Source organism: Acomys minous (assembly GCF_964271855.1).
Source record: "Acomys minous genome assembly, chromosome: 5".
In the NCBI taxonomy this organism is placed as follows: Eukaryota; Metazoa; Chordata; class Mammalia; order Rodentia; family Muridae; genus Acomys; species Acomys minous.
Window position 1 is genome coordinate 125,336,882 of NC_140494.1, and position 21,283 is coordinate 125,358,164.

The 21,283-nt window shown below is 46.7% G+C and overlaps 2 protein-coding genes and 1 long non-coding RNA gene across 3 annotated transcripts in view; 1 reads left to right on the top strand and 2 right to left on the bottom strand.

The window, feature by feature from the left end:
- The window catches only part of SNX1 (sorting nexin 1), a 36,471-nt gene extending 35,231 nt beyond the window's left edge, over positions 1-1,240 (bottom strand). Inside the window, exon 1 of the mRNA XM_084781699.1 lies at positions 971-1,240. Within this exon, the coding sequence (XP_084637825.1) occupies positions 971-1,129 (159 nt within the window). The 5' untranslated portion in view covers positions 1,130-1,240. The remainder of the gene's footprint in view (positions 1-970) is intronic.
- Positions 1,241-3,021: 1,781 nt separating this feature from the next.
- CIAO2A (cytosolic iron-sulfur assembly component 2A) lies at positions 3,022-17,318 on the top strand. The gene is made up of 5 exons (XM_084781184.1): positions 3,022-3,348; positions 8,796-8,960; positions 11,002-11,051; positions 14,087-14,132; positions 16,699-17,318. Exons 1-5 carry the CDS (start codon positions 3,225-3,227, stop codon positions 16,794-16,796), a joined length of 483 nt encoding a protein of 160 aa, XP_084637310.1. The 5' UTR covers positions 3,022-3,224; the 3' UTR covers positions 16,797-17,318.
- Positions 11,422-14,080, bottom strand: LOC311597106. Its single transcript, XR_014779093.1, has 2 exons — positions 13,729-14,080; positions 11,422-12,758 (listed from the first exon to the last, which is right to left on the bottom strand). It is a non-coding gene; the product is annotated as an uncharacterized lncRNA (long non-coding RNA).
- Positions 17,319-21,283: the final 3,965 nt, after the last annotated feature.

A 21,283-nucleotide genomic window follows, 5' to 3' on the forward strand; every position in this document is an offset into this window, starting at 1 on the left:
TCTGACATAAGGACTGCCTCAAAGTTTTCTGACACATGCTGTATACAGAATTTCAAGTTGTTTAACTCAGTCAGATACTGACTGATGAGCTTCTCTGAGAGAAACAACGGCCAAGATAGACCGATAAATCCATCGACTCAGTACTGGAGACGTTTATAAGCTGGGACTAACTGTACCAAGTGGTGTGAGTCAGTGTTCTCATAAAACGGCCCAAAACATCTCTCCTGCTACTGTTAACTCATGGTGTTCCACATATAAAGACGAGGGGGTTTTGACTGTTTTGCCAGCAGCTAGCTCTCATTTGAAACCTGGATATTTAGTGTGAGAGACATCTTTCCTCTTCATATGTACAGATCTGTTTCCAAGCACTTTAATGTGTTCTTTTAACAGAAACAAAGCTTTCTGGTCCGTGTAATTTATCTGGCAGCGCTTTCTCTCAACTGGCTTTTGGCCAGATTCTTCGAGAGATCAAAGGAGTCACAACCTAACTTTCATAAACTAGGATCCAGAATAGGCTTTTGGTAATGACCAGGAAGTGCTGGGTGTAACAAGCTGGCGAGTGGGCGGGTCACGATCCTAGACTACCCTAGGTCACTTTCGATGGACCGCGCCTCGCTCTGTATCTGTCACAGTAAGTCAGTCCGCCCAGGACACAGCCAGCAGAACTGCCCGGTGCATCTCGGAGGCAGCCAGCCCCATCACAGGGCCAGAGGGCGGCCTGGGCTGCTCTCGGCTCTTAAGGCTCCACAGTGAAGCCGCCACACCCCTCACGCCCTCTTCCCGCCCGAGCTTGGACAGCCAGGTCCTAGGCTCGTTTCCCACCCAGGCCCCCGGAGTCCTGACTGCTGACGCCGGGCGACGACTTCCCACAAGGCCCACTATCCTCTGAGCCCTCGAACCCTCGGTAGGCTGCTCTTCTCTTTCGGGGGGGGCGCTCTCCAGTCGGCTGCCCCAAAGGGTGGAAACTCACGGCTGCGGCGGCGCCAGTGAAAATATCCTCCCCCTCGGTGTCGCTGTCCCCAGCCTCGGGTTCTGAGCCCCCGGCAGCCCCTTCGGACTCCGGATCCATGCCAGGGAAGGGCGGAGGGAGTCGCTCCGAAGCGCTACAGCCACCACCTCCGGACGCCATCTTCCTCTACCCGTGGCGGAAGCAGCAACAACAACTTTATAGACAGTGCCGCGAGCAAAGCGCTCCGGCGGTGTGGGGTGCTGGAGGGCCGTTACGGACCCGGAGGGACCAGCGGGGCGGGGCCTGGGGGAGGTGCTTGGGGCGGGGCCTGGGCTACCGTCCAGCCAATCGGAGCCCCGGACCGCAACGCTGCGGGCCACACAGGCAAGGGAGGAGCCAGAGGCTGCCCACTTCCTCCGGGTCTTTGTGCCCTGCAGATCGTTACCTGTCACGCTTCTAAGGTTTTGTTTGAATAATAATAATAAATAAAAAAGTGTGTGACTAAAATGTTTGAAAACCTTTACATGCCACCTGCTCATGCTAAGCACAGTGCGCTCACAGAGATTCAATAAATATTTTTGATTGCGGTCTGAGAATACTGAGGGAAGTTTTGCCATTTAGTCTTTGGACAACATTAATTCATTCAATATACACAGAGAATCCACTGGGAGTTTGGCACCTTACTGTGCGCTTCAAATACAAATGTAAAAGCGCCTGGCGGCGGTGGCGCGCGCCTTCAATCCCAGCACTTGGGAGGCAGAGGCAGGTGGTTCGCTGTGAGTTCAAGGCCAGCCTGGTCTACAAAGCCAGTCCAGGGCAGTCAACGCTACACAGAAAAACCCTGTCTCGAAAAACAAAAAAACAAACAAATACAAAAGCTCCTGGCTCACAGGTTAATGAGCGCTTACAGTCTTGTAAGTCAACAATTTAAACACAGTGTTACAGTTCGCAACAATAAAAGTCGTCATGGGTTCTTTTGGGGAAAGACAGGCTTCACACAAAGGAGAGATCTCAATGTATTTAATTCGTCAAGAATTTGCTGTGATCCTTTCAATGGCTATGAAGTGAAATGGCAGGGATATTGTTGAGACTGGATCAAAATTTCCTGGGACCTAGTCACAGGTTGGTGAGTCGAAGTCAACTAGACTTTAAAGATAACGTAGGTTATGTGATCACTGGGCTAATTCTGCAAGCTGACCCTTTCTTTTCAAGGAGATGAAATTTGCCACTCACACCAACAGAAGAGGTTTGCTTTTCTGGTTGAAGCAAGGTCTCAGGGACCACGAGCTTGTGGCCATGCCCCGCCCTTTGCCTCCCAAGTGCCGGAATTAACCTAGCAAGTTCGTTCTTTGCGACTGCAAACTCAACATCGGGGATGACCTCCTTCACAGACTGAAAGCTTCTTGAGGGTCGGGAGAGTGTCTTAGTAGCTTGCGATTTTTATTCCTGCATACACATCGTGTATGGCAAATTAAGTGTCTAATAAATATCTGAGCCTTAAAACACAATTAACCCTGTAACTGGCACCCATCACAGCCATGAACACAAGAAAGCTTAAATGCTTTTTTAGCACAGTGATAACCATTATAATCACTACACATAGTGAAACACAAAGTTCTTTGGCTGTAAATTAGGCGGTGTTTGGTAGAAATACTCCCCATGGAGAGGAGTTGAGCTGAACTAAGTTTCTAGGAGAGGAAAAAAAAAAAAAGACAACTATCAACACTGTAACACTGGTCTCCCAAAATATCCCCTTTAACCGCAAAGGAAACCCACTTCCGGCTTGGTCAGGAAGTAAGAAAGATTTGACTGGAAAGCGGCTTCCTCTAGAATTTCCTCCAACATTAGTAAGCTTGATCTCCTTTCCCCTACTTCTCCAGCATTCACCTTTAATTCTTCCTAGGAGCACTTGGTGACGCCTAACCGTCCGTTAAATGATCTTTTCACTGAGACTACAAGTCCCAGAACGCATTTCGCCGCCACTCAACTACCTTTCCTTCAGACATCCCAGCATGCAATGCACCTAACGGGCCAGGAGGGTGGTTTTTTTCTGTCCCATCGAAACCGAGCAAAGCATGCTGGGACATGTAGTCTCTGCAGTTAATTTCCCTAGGTCCTTCGCGTTACTGTTTTGAGTCCCGCCTAGTCTCTGCTCCCTAACCCTTCACACATGTCTTGGTTTATTTGAAGACCAGGAAGTTGATAGCTCCTGAGGCCGGCTGCGGAGAGACGGTGGCTCGATTGGGACAGTCGCCAGGGATGGCGGAACGTGAGGATGGAGCAAGTGTCTGGGCTGCTCTCCTGGACGCTGAGCAGGGTCTTATGGCTCTCAGGCTTTTCTGAACAGGGAGCTGCCCGGCAGCCCCGAATCATGGAAGAGAAAGCGCTAGAAGTTTATGGTAATTAACTTTACCCAAAGCAGCTTTTGGCGTTATCTACAGAGGCGGCTTTGGAGAGGGGGTGGCGGAGGGCCTCACTTTTGGGCTGGAGTGGACACTTGGGGGATTTTGCTAGACCTAGAAGGAAGCGTGTTCTTCCGGGTCTTAAATTACACAGCAATGTCGGTCATTCTAGGACTCAGGCAATTCCTAAACCTGGTGAGAATTGAGCCTGGAACTAAAAAAAAAAACCCGCTTCATTCCCCTGGACTGCCCACTGCCCTAGGGACTATGTCAAGACGTGTAGGCAGATGAACCTACAGTGGTGAACGAGCGAAACTGGCCTCAGATTGCACTACTCCAGAGTTTTTCCTTCTTTAACTACTGGACACGCGCTCCTCCCGCCATAACTGAGGCCACTGTTGGGTAATGACGGAGTTGGGAACTGGCCCAAGGTTACAGCCACTCTCTTCTCTGACAGTGTCAATAGGAAGTGAAGAGGTGGGGATAGACGAATTTACAATTCTCTTACACAGTCAAGCTCTGTGTGTGTGTGTGTGTGTGTGTGTGTGTGTGTGTGTGTGTGTGTGTTTTCGCTCAGATACTTTAAACTTTGAGGGACGGTCTTCATTGTACGGATGGGGGTGGGGCAGGGGAGTGTGTTAACAAGTACCCGGAGGTCACATTGTCAGTAAGGAACAGAGAAAACCAAACGTGTGATTCCAAATGTACTGTCTGTTCTCCCTCTGCACCTCTTTCCTCCTCCACCCTTGATCCCCCCACGCCAGCCCCTCCCTAACCCTCCACCGACAGTTTGTATTGGGGAGAAAACCCAGGGTCTCACGCAAGCTCGGTGTGCTCCACTTCTAGCCCTATTTTTCAAAACAGAAAGGCCTAGATATAGCACTAAAGGATATAGTCACACAAGTACACTTTGGGTAGGTCTTTAGGCCGGGGAAGGATGGAAAAGCCTGGGGGAGCTGAGCAGGTTTCCTTTATCTCTTGGGAGAGGCAAGACTGACTTAAGCCCAGGCAGAAGATAATTGCTATCTCCACAAAACATTGCTGTCCTCCCAGTACCTGTATGTAATCTGGGGACTTCTGGGCACTGGAGATACAGCTCTGCAAGAGAGATGATTCCAGTTCACAAGTTTATATTGAATGACATTCATATATGCAAATATATAGTCGACAGTAGGAGGTCATAAGCTTAAGTAGGAGATGAAACAGTAAACTGACTAGAAACATCTGGAAAGATGTTAGGGAGTTACTTGAGTTGGGCCTTGAAGATATGGGCCTGGATATGTCAGAGGTTATATAAGGTGAAGAAATGAGTAAAATATGGAGCTGAGTGGACACAGGGACTTAGCTGTTTAGAAAGAAGTACCTGCTGGGCGTGGTGGCGCACGCCTTTAGTCCCAGCATTACGGAGGTAGAGGCAGTCAGATCTCTGTGAGTTGGAGGCCAGCCTGGTCTACAAAGAGAGTTCCAGGAAAGAAAGAAAGAAAGAAAGATGCCTAATACAGTCAGTGATTGCAGGTGGAGGTGTGGTTGGCTGCTTTTTTAAAAGATGTATTTATTATGTATACAGTGCCCTGCCTGCAAGTACAAATGCACACCAGAAGAGGGCATCAAATCACATTATAGATGGTTGTGAGCCATCATGTAGTTGCTGGGAATTGAACTCAGCAATGTTTCTGCATTGGAATACTAAAGTTTTTTGTTTTTGTTTTTGTTTTGTTTTGTTTTGAGACAGGGTTTCTCTGTGTAGCCCTGACTGTCCTGGACTTGCTTTGTAGACCACAGTGGCCTTGAACCCACAGAGATCCACCTGCTTCTGTCTCCCAAGTGCTGGGATTAAAGGCGTGTGCACCACCGCCTCCCTGAATACTAAAGGTTTATGTGAGTTTTATTATGTTTATTACTTAGTGTGTGTTTGTACATTCATATGCATGTCACAGTGCAAATATAGAAGTCAGAGGACAACTTGCTGCAGTCAATTTTCTTCTTCCACCAAGTGGATCCTGGGGATGGAACCCAAGAGATTAGGCTTATTTGGTGGCAGGCCCCTTTAAACCCTGAGTGTGCATGTACACACACACACACACACCTGCCTTGAAAATTTTAAATATAAATGAATCTTCTTTTTAAATATTAAACTTTTTTTCTTTTTCCTTTTTTTTTTTTTTTTTTTGTTTTGTTTTGTTTTTCCGAGACAGGCTTTCTCTGTGTAGCCTTGGCTGTTCTGGACTCACTTTGTAGACCAGGCTGGCCTCGAACTCACAGCAACACGCCTGCCTCTGCCTCCCGAGTGCTGGGATTAAAGGTGTGCGCCACCACTGCCCGGCTAAACTTTTTTTTCTAAAGTTTGTGAGTGGGTGTGTCCATGGAGGCCAGCAGCATCTGCTCTCCCTGAAGCTGGCGTTACAGGAACTGATGTCCCGCCAGCTGTGGACGCTGAGACCTGGACTTAGATCCTCTGGAAGAGCAGACCTTAGTGTCAGTACAGAGCCACAAAAATTTGTAGCTGGGGGTGAGTAGAGTATGGGAGAGTAATGTGAGAACAAGCTTGGTATCCTTATAAAGAAATCAAACTTCTCACATCACGAGGAAGCTGGAGATGTTTAATAAGGGCTAAGGTTTAATTTCAGGATTTAGTAGTAGTCAAATAACATAATACAGCCTTTACAAATTAAGCTTAGAGGGAAAAGCCTGGGATAGGGGAAGGAAAACCGTGCTTTCCCAAATCCCATAATAGCATGATAAGTGAAAAGAAATTTTATCCTCTTTCCTGCCTGTATTTCCAAAATCATTTTCTATTTCATTGGTAAGACCAGAAGTTTGCTTATATGTTGGGGGCGGGGGCGGGGCGGGGAGGAGTGTAAAGTGGGGAGTAAGGTATGTGTAATAAAGCAGACCTCAGGCTCCTGAGAGCGCCACGCCATCTCATCCTAAATTCTGCTTCTCTCTTCTGTCCTCGCTTTGTCAAAAATCTCCTTTTCCCCTGTAGGTTCAAGATAGGATGAACTCTCGTCCACGCCAGCCCCAGTGCAAGATGAGGCATTCTTAACTCCCTTCTCTTCTGCTTCGCTTTACCAGTCTCCTTCCATAGTTTTGATCTCTCTTCTTTCACCCTCTCTTTGAGCTAAGAAACAAACCCAAATGTCCCTAATCTCTGCCGAGGTTCTAGCTTGCGTATAAAGCCTCCACCCTCACCACCAAGGCCTGAGGAATGCACTGTCTTCCCCTTGGCTCCCCTCTTTGTACCTCACTCTCTCCCAGATGGCAAGTGACTTGCTGAGTAACAAATCGAAGAGCACTTTAGCCTGAGGTTCTGGTGTGGTTTAGTGCTAATCACCTCTGTCTTCCTCTTCTGGTTCTTTTTTTTTTTTTTTTTCTATTTGAGAGTCTCACTATGTAGCCCGGGATGGCCTTGAATTTCAGTCCCCCCTCCTCAGTTTTTCCTGTAGCATTTCATGTTGTTAAACACTTCTCTCTTCCTGTCTCTATTTTCTTTTCCTTTGGGGCCTTTTCTATTGAGGCAGGGTCTTAGTGTGTCGGCTAGGTGGCCTAGACACCACCAGCCTCATGCCCAAGCCTCCAGAGCGCCAGGACTATAGGCATGCACCACCACAGCCAGCTTCTCAAGGATCTATTTGCGGGTTTCCTTCCCTTTACACCAGGGAGTCTCAAACTAGGCTTCATAAAAGACTAACCTGAGAAGGCTGGATGCTTCAGTAGTTAGGGCCAGCGTTCCGTTCCCAGCATCCTCTTGGTGCCTCACGACTCTCCTAACTTCCGGTTCCAGGGGATCTGAAGCAGTCTTCAGACAGCTCCTGTGCACACAGGTACAGGTAGGCAAACATCCATACACATAGAAGCAACAACAACAACGGTTTAGGAAAATAGTTAGAATGTGTAAAACTCCAGCTGTTCAGGCTGTGCTTTAAGCCTGTGAAGTTGGAATGCCTAGGGTAGAGCCCAGACAGCGTTTTTTGTTTCAAAGCAATATCCAGCCAAGTGCTTCTCTCTCCCTCTTTCTTTGTTTCTTCCATTACTTATTTATTTTGGTTTTTTAGGACAGGGTTTCTCTGTGTAGTTGGCTGTCCTGGACTCACTCTATAGACCAGGGTGGCCCCGAACTCACCTGGATCTGCCTGCCTCTGCGTTCCTGAGCCCATGACTAAAGGCGTGCGCCACCACGCCCAGCTGTGCTTCTCTTTCTTGATGGATTTCATGAGTTCCACAACTAGTCTAGACTTGGTGTGCACTCAGCACTTACAACAGCTCAGCATTTGCTGGACCGTCTTTGTGACATTGAGCTAGTTGCTGTTAGTCTTCCCACCGTGTGGGGAAACTCAGGTCTTGAGGCTGGGCTACAACACTCTGTCTTCCCCAGCCAGCCCTCGTGACCTGGTTTTTATCCTAACACTATTCTCCCAAACGCTGAACTTCAAATCTGAGTCATCGGCCTTTGCTCTCTGTTCTTGTCTTCCAGAAGCAAAGAGGTGCCACAGGGCAGTTGCTTTGAACCAACTTAGTCCTGTTTTTCATGCGCTGATTTTAGGCCTAGCTTTTCCGTGGCGGCCTTTAGCTCTGCTCTTTGGCTTTGGGTCCTGCAGCTGCTGGGAGTAAATTAGCCTCTGACAGTACAGCACTGTTCTTTCCATTTCCTTGTTCTAAATCTCTTGAGGAATCCCTGTTGCCTGTGGCTAGTTGTGAAAGACCCTGGTGGTTGGGCCCCACCCTTCTTTCTGCTCTTTCCTTCACTGGAGACAAACCAAGGAAATGCCCAGTGGGTCTTTCCTTCAGTTTAAATGATCCAAGAACATTGTTGTCTCAAAGGAAACTGGTAGTGGAAATTTCTGTCAGAAACTTGGGAGTTGCTGAAATTATTATTATTATTATTATTATTATTATTATTATTATTATTATTATTATTTTGGGGGCTGAAATATTTGTTTAAAAGATAGTTAGGAGCCGGGCGTGGTGGCGCACACCTTTAATCCCAGCACTCGAGAGGCAGAGGCAGGTGGATTGCTGTGAGTTCGAGGCCAGCCTGGTCTACAAAGTGAGTCCAGGACAGCCAAGGCTACACAGAGAAACCCCGTCTCAAAAAACCAAAACTAAAAAAAAAAAAAAAAAAAAAAGATAGTTAGGGTCCGGTGGTCGGGGCTGGAGAGATGGCTAACACTGGCTGTTCTTGTAGAGGACCTGGGTTCAGTTCCCAGCACCACGTGACAACTCAGAGCTGTCCATAACTCTCATTCCAGGGGACCTGAGGCCCGCTTCTGGCTTCTGGGGGGCACTGCACACACATAAGGCACAGACATAGATGGAGGCAAAAGATACACGTAAGATCAAAATAACTCTTTGAACATAGTCAGGCCTTCATTTGAGCGGAGAAGACTCAGCCTCACTTAGGATCTTTACAGTTTAGCTTAATCCTTTGTCTCTGATGCCTCTAGATTTGATTCGAACTATCCGGGATCCAGAAAAACCCAACACTTTAGAAGAACTTGAAGTGGTAACGGAGAGCTGTGTGGAGGTTCAAGAAATAAATGAAGATGACTATTTGGTTATTATCAAGTTCACACCAACGGTACCTCATTGCTCTTTGGCAACTCTCATTGGTAAGGGCGCGGTGTGTGTGTGTGTGTGTCTGTGTGTGTGTGTGTGTGTGTGTGTGTGTGTGTGTGTGTGTGTAAAACAAGGTCTTACTATGTATCCCTAGCTGTCCAAGAACTCACTATGTACTATTGACCAGGCTGGCCTCAAACTTAGGGATCTGCCTGCCCCTGCCTTCCAAGTGCTGGGATTAAAGGTGTGCATCAGCCATGCCCAGCATGTATGAATTCTTTTATTTATGTATTTATGTATTTATGTATTTATTTATTTATTTATTTATTTATTTTTGAGGCAGGGTTTCTCTGTGTAGCCTTGGCTGTCCTGGAATTGCTTTGTAGACCAGGCTGGCCTTGAACTCACAGCGATCCACCTGCCTTTGCCTCCCTACGGCTGGGATTAAAGGTGTGCACCACCATGCCCAGCTTTGATTATGTCTTTGTAACTGCACTCATAGGAGCTTTTCTTGTTTCATCCAATAAGTAAGAGTGTGTGTGTGTGTGTGTGTGTGTGTAAGAGAGAAGGAGAGAGGGAGAGATTGAGATTGTAGGCCTCTTTTTAAAAAAAATATATTTTATTAATTTATTCATATTACATCTCAATTGTTATCCCATCCCTTGTATCCTCCCCTTCCTCCCTCCCTCCTATTTTCCCCCTATTCCCCTCCTCTATGACTGTGACTGAGGGGGACCTCCTCCCCCTGTATATGCTCATAGGGTACCAAGTCTCTTCTTGGTAGCCTGCTACCCTTCCTCTGAGTGCCACCAGGCCTCCCCATCCAGGGGACATTGTCAAATATGTGGCACCAGAGTTTGTGTGAAAGTCAGTCCCCACTTTCCACTCAACTGTGGAGAATGTCCTGTCCATTGGGTAGATCTGGGTAGGGGTGGGCCTCTTTTTTTAATGTCCTTATTATTATATTTTTTTAGAAACTTTATTTTTTAGTTTCTTTTATGTCTGTGAGTGTCTTGCCTGCATGTATGTATGAGCACAGGGGCATACCTGGTGCCTGAAAAGGTCAGAAGAGGGCGTCTGATTCCCTAAAACTGGGGTTAGAGATAGCTGTGCCATCCTGTGAGTGCCGGGAACTGCCTGGGTCCTCTGAAATAGCAACAAGTGACCACTGAGCCCCCTCTCTTAACCTCACCCCTAATTTACTAGTTATCTATGTGTGTATATGTGTGGGTGTGCTTAGGCCATGGCACATGTGTGGCCGTCAAATGACAATTTTCAGGAGTCAGTGTGGTTTTTTTTGTTTTGTTTTTTTGAGACAGGGTCTCTCTGTGTAGCCTTGGCTGTCCTAGACTTGCTTTGTAGACTAGGCTGGCCTCGAACTCAAAGCCTCAAAGCGATCCATCTGCCTCTGCCTCCCGAGTGCTGGGATTAAAGGTGTGTGCCACCGTGCCTGACCTTTTTTTGGTTTTTCGAGACAGGATTTCTGTGTAGCCCTGGCTGTCCTGGAATTCACTTTGTAGACCAGGCTGGCCTCGAACTTACAGAGATTCTCCTGCCTCTGCCTCCCGAGTGCTGGGATTAAAGGCGTGCGCCACCACGCCCGGCTCAGGAGTCCAGTTCTTTATTCACCTTTATGTGGGTTCTGGGCATAGAACTCAAGTCTCACTTTGCTAGCAATTGCTTTTACCTGCTAAGCCATCTTGATGGCTGTGAATGGCCTTATAATTATAATTAATTCATTTTGCTTGGGTGCCAGTTGCATAGCAGAAAAGGCCTGGCCTTTGTGCTGCTCCTTTGTCCCCATCAGTTCCTACTCTGCTGTGTTACCCCAACGCAGTCTTGGGCAGGTTCCACTGTGACCTTGGTTTACCATGTGTAGAATCCACCCAGCTCCCTGGATTTCTAAGGGGAACTGTGAAACTCCATTTAACATTTCCTCATGGTACGAAGCGCACAGGAGACCCACACTGGGATGAGCAGGACTGTTCTCAGATGTCATATAGTGTGTGGACACAGTCTTGAGCTTTATTCCTTTTCTAGAACCAGTAAGAAGAGATAAAAAGATAACAAGAATTTTTTCCCCTTCTGTCATAGGACTGTGCTTAAGAGTAAAACTTCAGCGGTGTCTGCCATTCAAACACAAGGTAAGAAAGCTCCTTACTACCTTAAACCCAGAGCCTCATGTGAGCTAGGCCAGTGCCCTGCCGCTGAGCCGCATCCCTAGGCCAGGGCCCTGCCGCTGAGCCGCATCCCTAGGCCAGGCTGCCTTTTTTGTTTGTTTGTTTATATATATATTTTTTTAAAGGGGAGGGAGGGAGGGGAGGGGAAAGGCAGGAGGCCAGCCTACACTTATTAGGAGTCTTCCACTCTTACTCCGCTCCCCTCTCTGTACGGAACAACCATCTATTTCCTGTCTCCATGATATGCCTTTGGACAGTTCATTTTAATGAAGTTACCCAGTGGGTGGATTCTTTGACTTGGTGTATTTTGGTGTTTATATTTTAAATGTGTAAATGTTTCATTCTTTATATTGTCATATAATACTCCATTATATGAAGAGACCATGCTTTATTTTACTTTCTTAACAGTTTTTAGATAATTGAGTTGTTCCCACGTTTTGTTAAAAGTATTGTTTTGGGGCTCAGGAGATGGCCCACTGGTTAAGAGCACTGGTTGCTCTTGCAGAGAACCGAAGTTCAGTTCCCAGCATCCATGTGGTGGCCCACAACCATCTATAACTGCATTTCTTTTTTTGACTTCCGTTGGCACATGGTATACATACATACATGCAGGTAAAACATTCATATACAAAAAATAAGATAAATAAATCTTCAAAAGTATGTCCTTGTTTCCCTCTCACCCAGTTACGTCTTTGTGGGAGTGTGCCTCTCATTACTGCCCCTCCCCTCTCACCACCGGATCTCAATGGTTCCTGCCGTTCACTTAGGCAGGAGTAGTTCTTACTCTCTCTCCTTCATGATTTTGATTTGTTGTTGTTGAGACAGGATCTCATTATGTAGCCCAGGCTGGCCTTGAACTCATGGCCGTCCTCCTGCCTCAGCTTCCCAAGTGCTGGGATTTATAAGTACCCATTGGCACAACTGGTGAGTCTGACACTTCTGAAGAGTGTAGACATTTTTGCTGTTCTTGTTTCGTTTTGTTTATTTACTTATTTTTTGTTTTTGTTTTTCGAGACAGGGTTTCTTTGTGTAGCCTTAGCTGTTCTGGTCTCTCTTGTAGACCAGGCTGGCCTTAAACTCACAGTGACCCCGCCTGCCTCCCAGTGCACATGCTGGGATTAAAGGCCTGCACCACCATGCCCGGCTGAAGAGTGTAGACATTTTATAGGTTCGCAAATTGGGTTTTCAGATGTTTCATGGTTAGATTGTTACTCATTTTTGGCAAGAAAAGAGAATAAATATCTTTTCATTACCTGACATGAAGAGGCTATAGTTTTACTTTCTTTGTCTGATTGATGACAGTTGCCCCACTAACTGTTTTGTTATACTGAACTGAGATATTAATAAATCACATAGGAATAGGGGAAATGCTTGACTCTATCAGCCTGCCCCCTCCCCCCCCCTTACCCCCACCAGACAGGGACTCACTATACAGCTCTAGTTGGCTTAGAACTCACCATGTTGACAGGGTTGGCCTTGAGCTCACAGAGACCCCCCTGTGCCTCTCAAATGCTGGGATTAAAAGGCATCTGCCACTATGCCCAACCTATGGCTATTTCAGCATAATTAGTTATATGTAATTTTTAACCAAAGTTAAAATTTTTTGTTTGTTTTTTGTTTTTGTTTTTTGAGACAGGGCTTCTCTGTGTAGCCTTGGCTGTCCTGGACTTGCTATGTAGACCAGGCTGGCCTCGAACTCACAGTGATCCGCCTGCCTCTGCCTCCCCAGTGCTGGGATTAAAGGAGTGCGTCACCACGCCCGGCTCTTTATTTATTTTTATTTTTTATTTTTATTCCTGGGTTCAGTAAGAGTGTTGTGCCACTGGGGGATCTGGATGGTGGTCTTTTCAGTTGTGTGTGAGAGTGAGGATGGGTGTGCGCCATGGCACAGGGCTGGAGGTCAGAGGACAACTTTCAGGAGTCTGTTCTCTCCGTCCATGTGAGTTGTGAGTGTTGTGTTCAGGTCATCAGGCTTGTGTGAAAAACACTTCCACATACTGAGCCCTCTCACCAGCCCAAGGTACATGCTTTTAAAAGAAACTGAATTAAGCTGGGTGTGGTGGTGCACACCTTTAATCCCAGCACTTGGATCTCTGAGTTCGAGACCATCCTGGTCTATAAAGTGGATTCTAGGACAGCCAGGGCTGTTAGAGAAACCCTGTCTCAAAAAAGCAAGCAAACAAACAACAACAAAAACCAGAGGTGGGGGGAGTAGATGGTCTCTAAGGTCCCTATTAGCTATAACAACAGGTTCTAATGCTTCCACTTGAAAGCACTGATCTCTGTGGCGGTTCTATGCTGCCCTCTGCACAGGCTTGCCTCAGCCACAGGATTTGCAGAAGTCTTGTGGTTGTATCAAAAGTTCATGTGCTTAGGGGTTGACTAATTTGTAGGGCTAGCAAGGCTAGAGGAGACGGCTTTACTGGTATTAACACTTGGAAATAAATTTAGCAAGATAACAGAGGAAAAGGAGGATGCAAAAAACAACATATTTGTAACACAGTAACTTTGTATGCATGTATACAAAATATGCATAAAAGAAAAAAAAGTAAGCCGGGCGTGGTGGCACATGCCTAGAATCCCAGCACTCGGGAGGCAGAGGCTGGCAGATCGCTGTGAGTTCGAGGCCAGCCTGGTCTACAAAGTGGGTCCAGGACAGGCAAGGCTGTCTCGAAAAACTAAAAAAAAAAAAAAGTAAGGGCGCATGTGTGTAGAGAAGAGGAAGAAGAAAGTACACTAGGACGCTGGTGTGGTGCCGTGGGTGATGGGACAGAGGGCAGGTTAGATACAGATTTGGAAATAGGGTGAGTGTAGGGCAAAGATCAGGAGAAATCTCTGTGCGTCATACAGCAATCCAGGGGGACGCCTCCTGCAGGCCAGTGGGTGGAAATGCTACTGTCCGTTCCATCCAGGGTTTGGGCTTCGCCCTCCATCCTAGGCTGGCTCTGCACACCCGCACCTGAGCTCTGATGCGTGGCTTCTGTCTCTCTTCTCTCCAGTTGGAAATCTACATTTCTGAAGGAACTCACTCAACTGAAGAAGACAGTAAGTGAAAACACTACAACTGATACTTTTGTCCTGGGTACTAGGTTATTTATCAACCATCTATCTGTTTGGGTGCCCTGCAAAAAAGAGGGGACACCATCAGTTACGTTCTTCCTCACAGGCTGTGAAGCCCAGACATTCAGAGGAAGTCAGTTTTCACTGTGGCTTTGTTAACTGGCTCTGGCCTGAGGCTACACACAGATCTGTAAACATTTCCACTCTAGAGACCCTGAGCTCTGAGGGCGTGGTTCTGCTCTGGCCCCTTAGCTACGTGGGAAGCTGAAAATGGGAGTCTGACAAGTCACCCTTAGGGAATATTGTGGGGGGGGGCTGCCTGAGTTACTATGCTAGGATGGGAGTTGGGGGTAACTTTACACTTAGGATCCCCCAGTCCGCAGAGAGAAGGCGACCAATAGTCATTTGAAAATTGTAGAGGTGGGATTTGAGAACAGCAAAAGACAGAAGGTTCCTAATTAGTCATGTGTTACATGGAAAACAGAATTTTATACAAATGATGGAAAACAACTAAATAGAAGAACATTGGAAGTGCTTGTTTCCCGCCAGGCCGGACTGCACAGGCCTTCGGTATCCGCACCCAGGAGACGGCAGGCAGGTCTGAGTGTGAAGCTAGCCTGGTCTACATAGTGAGTTCCAGGCCAGTCATAGTGAAACTCTGTCTTAAGTAAATAAGCAAATGATAAAAGTGCTTGTTTGTATCAGGTAGTGGTAGCACACACCGTTAGTCCCAGCACTTGGAAGGCAGAGGCAGGTGGATCTCTGTGAGTTTGAGGCCTGCCTGGTCTACAAAGCAACTCCAGGACAGCCAAGGCTAACACAGAGAGACCCTGTCTCGAGAAAGCAAAAAATAAACAAAGGTGCTTATTTGCTTAGTTTTGATCACTAGATAGGTTGAAAAGGTAGAGAAGCGCAGATGGGGACAGTGAGGTAATGATGGCTAAGGTGAGATGGGAGATGCTGAGCCTAAAACTGCAAAACAATAGAAGAGAGATGGGGAGAGAACGCTTGCTGTCTCCGAGGGGCAGCCCACCAGCCTGCCCTGGAAACCTGTTAGGTACTGTAGGAGAACAACGAAAACCATGTCCCGGGCTGGAGAGCTGGCTCAGAGGTTAAGAACACCGCCTGCTCCTCCAGAGGTCCTGAGTTCAACTCCCAGCACTCACATGGTGGCTCACAACCATCTATAATGAGATCTGGTGTCTTTTGGCATGCAGGCAGAACACTGTATACATTTAAAAAAGAAAAGAAAATGATGTCTTGACTGGGCGGTAGTGGCACATGTCTTTAATCCCAGAACTTGGGAGGCAGAGGCAGGTGGATCACTGTGAGTTTGAGGCCAGCCTGGTCTACAGGACAGCCAAGGCTACACAGAGAAACCCTGTCTCAAAAAAAAAGAAAAGAAAAGAAAAGAATAAAAAAAGAAAACTATGTCCCAGTTTTACAGTTCCCTGGGGGACAAATGCAACAAACCCCGTAAGTTGAAAGGTTTTCTTTCTCACTTTGTTTATTTACTTACTTATTTTTATTTCATGTGTATGGATGTTTTACCTGCATGCATGTCTGTACTGCTTGCATGCCTCCAATGCCTGCAGAGGCCAGGACATCAGACCCTGGACCTGGAGTTACAATTATTAGCCGCCATGTGGGTTCTCTTAATCTCTGATCTCTTCAACTCTCACTTTATTTTATTTACTTTTTGTAGTACTGGGAATTGAACCCAAGGCCTCATATATGGAAGGCTAGAGCTATACCATTGAGCTACAACCCCAGTCCATTTTATTTGTTTGTTTGTTTGTTTGTTTGTTTATGAGATTTGGCCTTACTATGTAGACCAAGCTGGCTTTGAACTCAAAGAGTTGCTTCTGCTCCTGAGTCCTGGATAGAGGTAGGCACCACCATGCCTAGCCAGACACATAGAATTTTTGCCATGTAAGCAGCACTATAGTTTAAAAAATAAAGCTGGGCATGGTGGCACATGCCTTTAATCCCAGCATTGAGCAGGCAGAGTCTGGCGGATCTCTGTGACTTCTAGGCTAGCCTGGTCTACAAAGTGAATCCAGGATAGCCAAGGCTACACAGAGAAACCTTGTCTTGAAAAACTAAACCAAACCAAACAAGATTAAGTGGGGCAAGCAGCATTTTTTAATTTCACTCTGAATGCAGCTGTATAGAAATATGTGTACTGATGATGCCAAGAAAGACATTAGCGTTGCAGTTGGTGGCCGAGTAGTAGAGCAGTGGCATTGCGTGCAGATGGGCTGGGTAAGAGCGCGCGCTGCCCTTCCAGAGACTGCGGTCCAGTTTCTCGCACCCATATCCGGCAGCTCGAAGTCACTTAGAGCTTCAGCCCCAGGGGATCCAGCGCCCTGTCCTTACCTCCATAAGCACTTGTGAGCAGTGCACATACCTGTGCGTACACACACAAGAGAAAAACATCTTACAAGAAACTGCCTGATGTGTAATTAGCTGAAGTTCTCAAGGAGTTAAATTCTTTGGCTGAGGTCTCTGTTGACACAGCTCTGTTAACCTTTGTCCACCTGTTTTGCAGTCAACAGGCAGATAAATGACAAAGAGCGCGTGGCGGCTGCAATGGAGAACCCCAACCTGCGGGAAATCGTGGAGCAGTGCGTCCTCGAGCCTGACTGATTCGGCTTCAGAGCCAGAGGCCTACACGCGTTTGACCTATTTGTTTAAACCTTTTGTAAAATGTAGAGGGTTCATGTTGAATATGTAGGTGATTTGTACATCAGACCTTTTTTTGTTTTGTTTGTTTGTTGAGACAGGGTTTCTCTGTGTAGCCTTGGCTGTCCTAGACTCACTCTGTAGCCCAGGCTGGCCTCAGCGATCTGCCCGCCTCTGCCTCCTGAGTGCTGGGATTAAAGGCCTGTGCCACCACTGCCCAGGCCTCAGCATTTTTTTTTTAAAAAGGATTCTTTCTGAGTAGATTTCAGTTATGAGGCAAAACTTAACTGTTCGGTGAGTGACATTCTCAGGATTTTTAACTCAAGTGATCAGACAGAAAAATATTTTCTAGTTATTATGTGTAAAATGTTACTATTTTTCTGATGACCATTCTGATACAACTGCTTTTCATGTCAAATATTTACTGTGCCCAAATGTATTTGATTTTAATCGTCATTCTAAAATAAATATAACAGATGATTCTTATAGTGGCTCACCTTAGGTTCCTAATGAACTATAAATTCTAATGTGATTGTGAACTTTTTTTTTTTTTGAGACAGGGTTTCTCTGTGTAGCCCTGGCTGTCCTGGACTCACTTTGTAGACCAGGCTGGCCTCGAACTCACAGAGATCCACCTGCCTCTACTCCCCAATGCTAGGATTAAAGGCGTGCGTCACCAAGCCCAGCCTTTTTTTTTTCTCTCCCTCCTTTCTTGTCTCGCTCCTTTGTTGTGTTTTTTTTTTATTAAAGGTTTATTTATTTATTATTATATAAACAGTGCTCTGTCTGTAGATGTACCTGCATGCCAGAAGAGGGCATCAGATCTCCTTATAGATGGTTGTGAGCCACCATGTGGTTGCTGGGAATTGAACTCAGGACCTCTGGAAGAGCAGGCAGTGCTCTTAACCGCTGAGCCATCTCTCCAGCCCCCCTTCGTTGCTTTTTCACGTTGAGCTTAGAGCATCCCTCTGTCTCCCCAGTGGTGAGACTAAAGGTGTGCACCACTGTGCCAACTGTCCCTCACACTGTAGCCCAGGCTGCCCTGGAACTCACCGTCCAGTCCAGGCTTCCCTAACCGCATGCCAGTTTTTCTGCCGTAGCTTTCTGTGTGCTGGAATAGCGGGCAGCACCGTCCACTATTTATTGGTCAGGGCCTCGCTCCGTAGCCCTACCTGGCTTTCATCCATGTAGCTGAGTTTGGCCTTGAACTGTGAACTTCTAACAGACATCTCTGAAGCTGTGGTCACTGGTTATTATGTAGAGTGAAGTTTAAAAAATGAAAAAACAAAAACCAAGAAAACAAAAATGAAAAGGCATGCTTCAGGTGAGACTCTGCCTTCTGTTTTGGAGAACCCTGGACCCATTTAGAGCTGAGGGATGTATGTGGAGAGGGTAAGATGACTTCTACAATTTTAAATAATTTATTTTATTTTATGTGTATGATTGTTTTACCTACATGCATGTATATATTTTCACTACATGCTTGCCTGCTGTCTGAGGAGATCAAAGGGATTCAATCCCCTGGGACTGCAATAACACACCATGTGGGGCCAGGGTAGAACAGTGCGGGTGGGTGCCCTTAATTGCTGAGCCTTCTCTCCAGCTTTGTACTGAGACAATTTTCAAGAAGTCTCCCAAAGAAGAGCCAAGGATACAGCACAGTGAAAGTGTTGTGCTTGGCAAGGTCAAGTACCTGACTTCAAACTACCCCTCCCCCCCAAAAAAGTACAATGAAGTAATTGAACCAAAGGTTTCTTTTTGTTTGTTTTGTTTTTAATGAATCAATTTAGATGGTCTGTTCTTTTTTTTAACACTTGGCTCAGCTGAATAAGGGGGAAAAAATCCTCATTTGAAGTATAAAAGGGTGTGGCAGACAGCTTGCAACAGACCCTAGTGTTCCTCATTACCTGGCATCTGAGTCACAGCTGGTGGGCAGACCCAGTTAGAAATGGCAGAAGGACAGTGTGTGACTTCTGGGTGTAGAGTAGATTGAGTCTCGGTGCTTTTGCCTTGGTTTTAGAACTGCTCTCCCCGCCGGAATCTGGCTGGCATAGCCTGAGAGCACTCAAGCAAACTGGGGAGATTTTCAGAGGTAGAGGAGACCCCAAGGCCTTCTACAGTCACCATGCACCAATTTTCTTCCCCCCAACCCCCACCCCAGACAGGACCTTGGCTATCCTGGACTCACTCTGTAGACCAGGCTGGCCTTGAACTCACGAAGATCCACCTGCCTCTGCCTCCCGAGTGCTGGGATTAAAGGCGTGCGCCACCACGCCCGGCGCAGTCATAATTGATGCTGTCAGCAGGGCCAAGGAAACCTCAGCAGAAAAGGGCCGGACATGTGCTGCCTGGTGCCCAGGAATCTATGGAAGGGGCAGCAGAAAAAGAAAAGGAAGAGAGAGGGTCCTTTTCTCACTAGAGGTTCAAGTCTGAAGAAAGAGACTTAATGCCAGGTTTGTAGCTCCAAGTATGAGATGTGACTGGATACTTTGAAATGACATTGTAGGGTAAAGTGACAGGTGGGCAGGCTGGGTACCTCAGCTGGTAAGGCCTTCTGCTGCCAAGGCTGACAGCCCGAGGTCAATGCCAGGGACCCACATAGTAGAAGGAGAAAACCAATTCCCCCAAGTTGTCCTCTGACCTCCACACACCTGCACAGAGGATCAATAAAGTGTAATAAAAAACAAAAATGAGCTGGGCGTGGTGGCACACGCCTTTAATTCCAGCACTTGGGAGGCAGAGGCAGGTGGATTGCTGTGAGTTCGAGGCCAGCCTGGTCTACAAAGCGAGTCCAGGACAGCCAAGGCTACACTATAAAAAAAAAAAAAAGCAGGAAGCAGCTGAGGCAGTGGCTCGAGGATAAAGAGTGTGGCCAGCAGGTGTAACCACGCACCGCTACCATGTACAAATGAACAAATCAGTCAAAAAAACGTGTGTTTGAAATCATCACCCATGGACATAGAAAAACCAGTGCTCTCCCCAAAGAGCTTCAGTGGGGCACGGGAAGGGTCAAAATCACAGCTAGTTCCTGAGGGGCTGTAGAAGTTTCTGCCGAGACGCTGTCAGCACAGCTCTGCCACACCCTCCCTTCCTCCCACTGAAACGCTAGCTTTGTGGGACTCGGTGGGTAAGTTCCCATTGGCTTCTCTTTCTCTTCCAGCTCTTGCAAAACGTATTACCAGAACCAGGAGTGACCTGCCTGTCTATAACCCCGCTCTCAGGAGGTGGAGACAGGAGGATCAGGAGTTCAGTGTCAGCCTTAGCTACAGAGGGAGCTTAAGACTGGCCCCAAGAGCTGGGCGTGGTGGCGCACACCTATAATCCCAGCACTCGGGAGGCAGAGGCAGGTGGATCGCTGTGAGTTCGAGGCCAGCCTGGTCTACAAAGCGGGTCCAGGACAGCCAAGGCTACACAGAGAAACCCTGTCTCGAAAAACCAAAAACAAAAAAAAAACCAAAAAAACAAAGGACTGGCCCCAAGAACCACCCAAACAAAAGTCTGTTACCTGGCATATGTAAATAGTGAAATATTCCTGATTTTTTGGCAGTAAACTTTTTCAAAAGATTTACTTTTTGTATTTCTTGCATTTATATATGTATATATACTGTATATTATACATAGTTCTTGCTTACATATAATACATATGTATATATTTATTGCACGCGCTGTGTATGTGTACTGTGTGCATTTCTGGTGTACACAGATGCCAGAAGCCTAACCCCTTGGCTCTCTCTCTCTTTTTTTCCTTTTCTTAAGAAATGTTCATAATGTTTTGTTAGGCTATAGCTTCTTTCATTATATACTTATTTACTCTGGGATGAGGTCTCACTATATTGCCCAGATTGTCCTCAAACTAGACTCAAGACATCCCCCTGCCCCAGCCTCTTACAAAGTTTGGGACTCCTGGCATGTGCCGCTGTACCTAGCTCGTGTCCCTGTTCTTCAGTCATCACTGCAAACATCTCTTTCTAAGTTACAATTTACTACAAAACAGTGCTTGGCACTAGCAGTACGTTTCTTCTTGGCAGTCTGTGAAGCAAAGCCAGGGCAAACGTACCTGATACCTTCCCTGGTCTGTGTTGCCCAGCCTAATGCATAGGCCTCTATACACCTGCCAGTTTAACTGGTGCTTGCTTCTAGAACGGTCATACTCAATCTATGGGTGATGACCCCCTTGAAGGTCAAACAACCCCTTCACAGAGATGTCGTATCAGATATTTACATTAGGATTTATAACAGCAAAATTACAGTTACAGAGTAGCAGTGGAAGTAGTTTTATGGCTGGGCTCACCACGACATGCGGAAGGAGGAGAGCCACTGTTCTAGAAGGTAGAACAGCCATTGTCTGAAGGGGTCTTTGAGACTTGTGGTGTTGGGGCTTGTGGCGCCTGGGCCACCGAGGTACTGAGTCAAGAGCGAGGGACTGCGGATTTAACACACAATAAAACAGC